The following is an 8,232-nucleotide window of genomic DNA, read 5'->3' as shown; positions in this document are numbered from 1 at the left end:
TAATAAAAAAAGCATAATCATAATCATAATCATAATAATCATAATTATATTATATTATAATTATAATTATAATTATAATTATAATTATAATTATAATTATAAGCTATAATTATAACCCGAAGATCACTGTGGTTCTATTCAAAATCTTGTACAAAAATAAAGGATGCCAAAATATAAAAAATAAAAATAAAAAATCACAATTAAAAGGAGAGCAATATAAAACCACAAAAACATTGGTTGGTTGGTAAAATACCCTATACCAGCGCCCCCTTCCCATCACAATACACTCTTTTTCGTTTCTACAGAAGACACAGGGTGTGTGTAGACACACAATTTCAATCCAACTAAAACCACTTTTTTTTGTTTTTTTCAAGCGATAAATGGATTCAGACTACGGAGTTCCACGCGAGCTTTCTAATCTACAAAAGACTCGATCGTTATACAAACCTGAACTTCCTCCTTGTCTTCAGGTTTATTATTAATATTTGTTTTATTCAGATTTATTTTCATATAATTTGTATAATAATGTATATATAATATAAATATATATACTTGTGTATGTATTGGCATTGTATTTGTTTTGTAAGGTTTAGTACGGATCGAATCAAGGATTCGTGAATGTAAAGTTTATGAATATTCGTTGATCCGATGCAATTGAAGTATATCTGTCTCGTGCAGATCACGTGAGACCTTTTGTTGTAGTTGCTGTTTTCTTTATTGGTGTCACCTCTTTGGATGCTTTGTGAATACTTTGAGATCCACTTTATCACTTAGTCTGTTTTAATAGTTATGTATAGTGTTTGTATGCATGTATTTAATTTTAATATCACATTTATAAATAAACAGATATATAACAGTTTTATTTTTTAATTTTTTTTGTTGGAGATTTGTGAGTTTATAGCTTGAGAGTGATTTAATGTTACAAAATGCAGTAATTTTGTTTAGGTTGTGCAAGAGTGATGTGTATGGTTGACTCTTGTGGACACATCATACGTAATCTTTTTTCAGTTGGACATCAATGCTTATTTAGAGATTTGAGTTATATGCTTATATTAGATATTAATTGAAATATATTTTTAAGCTCAAGTTGCTCATTTGCGAGTTCGAGTTCGAGTTCTGTAATATTGTTTCACCGCTCGACCTTTAGCTAGCATAAGCTCGTTTATGCTCGAGATATTAAGTTAAAGTCTTCTGTATAAACTAGGCCTGTTTGACTTGTTTAGCTCAATAGACTTATTTGACTCAAAATAATTGAACGAGTTTAAAACAAGCCGAATCGAATATTCAGCTCACCTCAGCTAGTAAACCTAATTGAACAGTAACCTTATCTTGACTGAAGCTTAAATACTACAAAACTGAAATGCCAATTCAAGCTAAACACGCTAGCCCGGGTAGCTTGTTAAATTTTCGACTGATTTATTATGCCCCTATTACCGAGAGTGATTGTGGTTACTTGGTTATGTATTAATGGTTATTTATAATTTATTATCAAATTAATGAGTTATAAGATTATTGAGAAATCTTTAAAATTATCTAAGCAGCTGTTTTATTGTGATTATCTGTTTTATTGCGACTTGGCTGTCATTTAGAGCCTAAATTGAACTTCATGCAGTTTTAAAACCCATGGAAATTTGATTATACCATTTTCATGGCGTCTCGAATTTTTATTTTTTAACCTACTTATCGGCCGGAGGATCATTCGGAAGCAATCTCTCTATCCATAGAATATTAAGAGGGAGGACTTTCTTTACTCTTGACGTGTTTCACTCCGGGTAAAGAAATGACTTCTCTTTATTCTAGGATAGGGGAAGAATTGTCTACATCTTACCTCCCCCATACCCCACTTTTGTGGGATTGGGTTTTGTTGTTTCAATGATATACTGGATGGATTATTAACATGTTTTATGGGTTGGTGCATAGGGAACTACTGTGAGAGTAGAGTTTGGTGACGCAACTGCTGCAGCTGATCCTGCTGGTGCTAATGCAATAGCTCGATCATTTCCTCACACTTATGGTCGACCTCTTGCTCATTTTTTCAGAGAGACATCTAAAACAGCCAACGCTCAGACTATTAGTGAGCATCCTGCAGTGAGGTGCGGTTTGTTTTCTTATTTCTTTTTAATAGTAGCTCACAGTACTTCAGTTTTAGATAAAAAAATGTTCGCAGATTTTAGTGAAGAACACTCTTATTCTGTATATGAACGCCGCTTTAATAGATTTCTGTTCCATCATGAATGTGTGTGATACGTTATCATGTATTGTTCAAATAATTACATGTCATCTGCAAACCAGGAATCTCATTTAGGGCTTTAGTGTTTAAAAAGATTAATTTTTTGTTTTTATAATTGCTCACCTCAAAAAAGTTCTGTTTTATCATAATTTTGTGAATTTGATCTTACAATACTTCCTTCTTACTTTTTTTTTTCTATCAGGGTTGGATTGGTGTTCTGTGGTAGACAATCTCCTGGCGGACATAACATTGTATGGGGTCTTCATGAAGCTCTCAAAATTCACAACCCTAAGAGTACTTTGCTTGGTTTTTTGGGTAAGCATTCACTCATTTCATGTGCTGTTATTTTGAACGTGGGTTTAATTTTAGGGGTGGGTAGATGGTAAATTCGATACTCAAGGATTGTGTTATGCGTGTAATTAGGTGGTTCTGAAGGTTTGTTTGCTCAAAAAACTCTCGAGATCACAGATGATATCCTTGCAACCTACAAAAATCAAGGTATTTATGCGAAATTATGAAATTTTGTAATATGCGTTTTATTATTTGCTCGTTGAAGTACTTACATTTTTTTACTATTAATCCTTTGAAGGTGGTTATGACTTGTTGGGACGAACCAAGGATCAAATTAGAACAACGGAACAAGTAAATTCCGCTATGACAGCTTGCAAGGCTTTGAACTTGGATACCCTAGTCATTGTTGGAGGTACATTTATGAACTATGATGAAAGACAATTATCGAGAATAACTTTTTGTCATGTTGTTTACTAACTCATGCTTTCTTGTAGGCGTAACGTCTAATACTGATGCTGCTCAGCTTGCTGAGACCTTTGCTGAAGCAAAATGTGCTACAAAGGTAGTTATAAGGTTTATATAATGTTGAGACTATATTAGGGATTGAAGTTAAAAGTCTATCCTTCATAGGCAATGTATTACAATCTTTTGAAATGTAATAAGTTATTTATGGACTGAGATGTGTCACATACTATGATTTATTTTGCATTGTATTTGCAAGATTGTTGACGGTGTTTCCTTCTCCACAGGTGATTGGAGTACCAGTTACCTTAAATGGAGATCTTAAGAACCAGTTTGTTGAAGCAAATGTTGGATTTGATACTATATGCAAGGTAGAGATCTGAAAGTTTCAACTCCATCCATAGTGATAATTCTAGTGTATTCAATTGTTATGATTTATGGTTCTCCTATGCTAGTGTTGTATTACCATAGCAACACATTTAATGAAATGATTCAGACGAAATGAGTATCATACATATCTTCTGAATAAACTGAGATGTTTAAGTTTTGTTAACATAAATCCTTTTGTTATTTGGTGTTAACTGTTATCAAAATGCTTTCTTACCTGTAGTCACCGATTTGGTTTTCCTTTAGGTTAACTCTCAACTCATCAGCAACGTCTGCACAGATGCTCTTTCCGCTGAAAAGGTAAGCCCTCTTAGACTCCTATCAAGTAATGTTGATAATCTTTAATACACTCATATTGCCTTCAATAGGGAGTTAGCAAGGTGGGCTCAACAAGCAATTCTTTGGTGTGGGTCGAAATAGGCCGGGTTGATCTGAAAATACTTTTCGTCTACTTTTTAGATCTTTAAATAACTAATTAGCTTCTTAAAGTGTTTGTGAAAAATAGTATATTTTTTTGATAATATAATTTTATGAATAAGATGATTTTAATGGTTTTATGTATTTGTAAATATTACTTTGGGCGACTTTCGACCTATTTGATCAATTTTCCCCATTTTCTTTAAGCTAGTTATGATTGTACCTGCTTGACTTGTTAGTGATAAAACATAGCCTGAATTGATTTCATTGGGTTAAAATTACCACCTTTAACCTAATATCATTCCGAAGTTTAATTCTCATGTCTTCTTGCTTTTATGATACTTAACACATCAATATCTTGTTAAATCGCCTTCTTTCTTTGTAGTACTACTATTTTATCCGGCTAATGGGTAGGAAGGCTTCTCATGTTGCTGTGGAGTGCACTCTGCAGTCACACCCTAATATGGTGCACTTACGTTCCCTTCCATTTTATAAATTTTTTATATTTTTCTGTTATGCTTTTTGTTCCTCGAATTAATAGTCTGTATCTTCTTTGTAGGTTATCCTTGCTGAAGAAGTTGCTGCTTCAAAGCTTACCCTTTTTGACTTAACCAAACAGATCTGTGATGCCGTGCAAGCCAGAGCAGGGCAAGGTATGTGATGGTATTTGAAGCTTCTAGAGGTGACAATATTGACCCACTTATACGTGATTTGTTGTAATCAGGTTGCGTTTCTTCTCAAATACATCAAATAAAAAAATTTGGCTAGTAAGGGAGTGGGTCATTTGGGTTTAAAGTTGACCAACGTTTATTTCTATTACATAAAATCACAAAAGTCTTTTATTCGGAGATTTAATATGGTTTTTAGACACGACAACACATCAATTTTCTATATTTGCGATTAATACTCGGTGCTTGTTGATATTAGCATAGCTCTTAATCTTTTGTTTGACGTTCAGACAAGAATCATGGTGTCATCCTACTTCCCGAAGGGCTTATAGAAAGCATCCCTGAAGTTTTTGCACTATTACAGGTAACTACACTTGGCAGAGTAATTCTCTTTTATGTATTCGCTTTTATTTAGGGTCTATCATATTTTCCAGCAAGCACTTAATAAACCAATTGATGACCCGTAAGTTTTATTAGGCAGCATTTAGATCATTAAGGTTGTTTTCCTTTTTCTTTCATTAGAGCCAGGATTCAATAAACATTTTAAAAACACTCTTTTAAGTACCCTGTTAGTATATGAATATGAATTGCGATATGATTACTTTATATTGTTTTTTTCAAATGTCAAAGTAGAAAGATCTAAACACATTTTAGAAAATTAAATTATCTGTTTTCTCAAACAAATTGAATACTTCGACATTGAACATGTTGTTGTCTCTTAGATGACACTGTTCTGTTCTTTATATGAGTTTTCAGTACCAAAGGGCCCTTGGCCTAGCGGTATCTCGAGGTCATGGGTTCAAGTCCTAATATGACATTATGTATATATTTGTGAATAAAATTCATTTTGGGTGTGTGAGTTTGCCTTTCTAAAAAAAGTAAAAATATTAAATTGCATATTTCGTTTCCATAGCTATGAAATTTTTGCTGGATGTTATGATATTAATGAGTTGTCATTTCAGGAAATTCATAGTCTTCTTCGACAAGGCGTCTCTGCTGATAATATATCAACAAAATTGTCGCCCTGGGCATCTGCCTTGTTTGAATTTATGCCGCCATTTATTAGGAAACAGGTTCAGTTTAACATAATGCTAAACATTACAAAAAACCCATATCTTAAACCTGTATACTAGTTCTCATATGAATAATCTTTATTGTTGCAGCTTCTTCTTCATCCCGAATCAGATGACTCAGCCCAGTTGTCTCAGGTTCTTCATCCATGACCTTCATAATACCATAAACTTATTACAAACTGTGTTTCACAAACATTGATTGTTGCATACATTGTTTTTTAGATTGAGACCGAGAAGCTTCTGGCTGAACTTGTGGAAGCAGAAATCAACAAACGATTGGTACGATTATGACTTGAAGCTACAAGTTTTTAAACTACAATCATAGCTTATATACATATAACATAAATGACATGCTAATATGAAAATTTGAATATGCAAACAGAAAGAAGGTACATACAAGGGGAAGAAATTTAATGCCATATGCCACTTTTTTGGCTACCAAGCTCGGGGTTCTTTGCCTTCCAAGTTTGATTGTGACTATGCCTATGTAAGTTCAAATTTAGCCAATAAATGTGAATATTCGGACGTAAAATCTAGCTACCGCTTTACCTTAATTCAAAACAATTATATTGTAGGTCCTTGGGCATATATGTTACCATATTCTTGCAGCTGGTTTGAATGGTTATATGGCAACTGTCACAAACTTGAAGAATCCTTCAAACAAATGGCGATGTGGTGCTGCTCCAATAACGGTAGGGTTGGGTATTGGGTCAAAATGGGTTGGGAATTGGGTCAAAATGGGTTAAAAATTAGAATGAATGGAAGCTGGTTGGGTTGAACCACAAACACCTTCTTGTCAATTTTTATTTTTATTTTTTTACTTAAAATTTAATGTGTTAAACTGATTACAAAAACTATTTTATTTTAAGAGTTGAGTTCAAATGAAAATATGAAATTTGTTGAGGATTAAGAACAGAAACCTCTAGTTGTAGGGGTTGGAGTAGTAAATCTAATGAAACCCATGTCCTCCCCTTTAAAAAAAATAAATATCTCAAATACGGCTAGTAAACAAATTATAAAAGTATCACTTAGATATCATTTTTATCTTTTCAATTATGGAGTATCAGTTATGTGTTATGCTTTCTGATACTCTAATTTTTTCTGTTTTTTCTTGGGTTTAAAATATCTTACCGTATAGTATCACATGTATATCTGTGTAATATCACATGTATCACATGGGATATTGTGTAATATAACATGTGGCTATAATTGAGTTTTTTTATCTAATCTTTTTTCTTGTCAAATAAAACTATATACATGTGATTTAAATTTTAAGTTCGCATATGATCAAAACTACAACTAATGTGATTAAACACCAAAACGATAATATATCTGAATTATGATTAAACGTGGTTATGGCAATGGTCACATGTGAATATGTGATAAACACTCGTAGCTTTGAAATTGACATATGATGGATTCAATCATGATGTATGAATTAAATACTAAAAGTTAAGACTTTTAACTCTTTGATCTGCTTCAATATATGGACTAATGAATTATTTTGATTGGACTGTCTAGACTATGATGACCGTAAAGCATTATGGTCGCGGCTCAGGGGCTGCAACAATTGGTAAACCGGTTGTTCATCCTGCTACTGTCGATTTAAGAGGCAAAGTATACGAGTATGTCAAGTTTCATTTCACTTTATTAAAATATCTAACTAAACTAAAAGTATTATACTATAATGGAAGGAACATTATGAAATTTGGTGCAGGCTGCTTCGAAAGAATGCAAGTAGATTCTTGATGGATGATATTTACCGAAACCCTGGACCCCTTCAGTTTGAAGGCCCAGGTGCTGATTCTAAGGCTGTCAGCTTGTGTGTCGAGGACTTGGATTACATGGGCCGTATCAAGGAATTGAACGACTATCTTGATAAGGTATATTATTATATCATATTATATTATATTTTAATTTTATTATATGTTATTCATTCTTTAGTGTTTGTCACATGTTAGTCATCTCTTTAGTATGTGTCAAATGACCAGGAACGTTTTTTACTATCCGTTATCTTTTGTAAACAATATTATTATTATTATCATGTCAAATATGGTCACAAAGGTCTTATTAATTTTGGTAATACACTAAATTTATGAATAAATTTGTATAGGTAAGAACGATTGTGAAGCCAGGATGTTCTCAAGACGTTCTGAAAGCTGCATTGAGTGCCATGTCTTCGGTGACTGACGTTCTTTCTGTCATGACCTCACAAAGCCTAGAATAACAAATCATTACGGCTGCTGATTTCTAGCATTTAATTATATGGTTTTAACTTTATTTTCTTAGTTTTGGGATGAGTTTCTTATTTTTTGTCTAAGGCAAACAGTTAGATTTCGGATACTGGTATTGACATTATGTAGTTTTTGTTTCCTGGGTCTGGTTTTTGGAAGTTTTAAAAATGAGAAACAATGCATACATTTTGTCAATCTTTAGCATTTTTTTGGGTTTTAAAGAGAAACAATGCATACTTTGTCAGTTTTTAGCATTTTTTGGGTCTTGAAGGACCAACAGTTTAGCAGTAGCTGCATATTGTGTAGTTGCACTTGCTGCCAAAATGGACAGGTTGACAGTTAAATTTTTCGAGCATTTTCTTAGCTTTTTTGTATCTGAATCTGAAAATATGTTTGCAAATATATATTTTCAATACATTCCAGATGCTTTTTAAGTGCTTGGCCTTCTTCACTCTTTTGGCATGTTTCAT

The 8,232-nt window shown here is 33.0% G+C and overlaps 1 protein-coding gene across 1 annotated transcript; it reads left to right on the top strand.

Moving 5' to 3' along the window:
* Positions 1-261: 261 nt before the first annotated feature.
* Positions 262-7,937, top strand: LOC139892901 (pyrophosphate--fructose 6-phosphate 1-phosphotransferase subunit alpha-like). The gene is made up of 19 exons (XM_071876027.1): positions 262-470; positions 1,921-2,093; positions 2,433-2,545; positions 2,654-2,728; positions 2,820-2,933; positions 3,016-3,083; positions 3,271-3,354; positions 3,617-3,670; positions 4,173-4,253; positions 4,347-4,440; positions 4,746-4,819; positions 5,418-5,528; positions 5,619-5,663; positions 5,751-5,807; positions 5,911-6,015; positions 6,104-6,220; positions 7,050-7,153; positions 7,246-7,411; positions 7,642-7,937. Exons 1-19 carry the CDS (start codon positions 381-383, stop codon positions 7,753-7,755), a joined length of 1,839 nt encoding a protein of 612 aa, XP_071732128.1. The 5' UTR covers positions 262-380; the 3' UTR covers positions 7,756-7,937.
* The last annotated feature ends 295 nt before the right edge of the window (positions 7,938-8,232 follow it).

The sequence above is a fragment of the Rutidosis leptorrhynchoides genome, chromosome 2 (assembly GCF_046630445.1).
Source record: "Rutidosis leptorrhynchoides isolate AG116_Rl617_1_P2 chromosome 2, CSIRO_AGI_Rlap_v1, whole genome shotgun sequence".
Lineage (NCBI taxonomy): Eukaryota > Viridiplantae > Streptophyta > Magnoliopsida > Asterales > Asteraceae > Rutidosis > Rutidosis leptorrhynchoides.
This window is presented reverse-complemented; position numbering and strand designations above follow the sequence as displayed.

Coding starts and splice junctions, on each gene's coding strand:
- LOC139892901 (XM_071876027.1), top strand. CDS start 381: ATGGATTCAGACTACGGAGTTCCACGCGAGCTTTCTAATCTACAAAAG. Junction 2,546..2,653: donor TACTTTGCTTGGTTTTTTGG/GTAAGCATTCAC, acceptor GCGTGTAATTAG/GTGGTTCTGAAGGTTTGTTT. Junction 3,355..3,616: donor GATTTGATACTATATGCAAG/GTAGAGATCTGA, acceptor GTTTTCCTTTAG/GTTAACTCTCAACTCATCAG.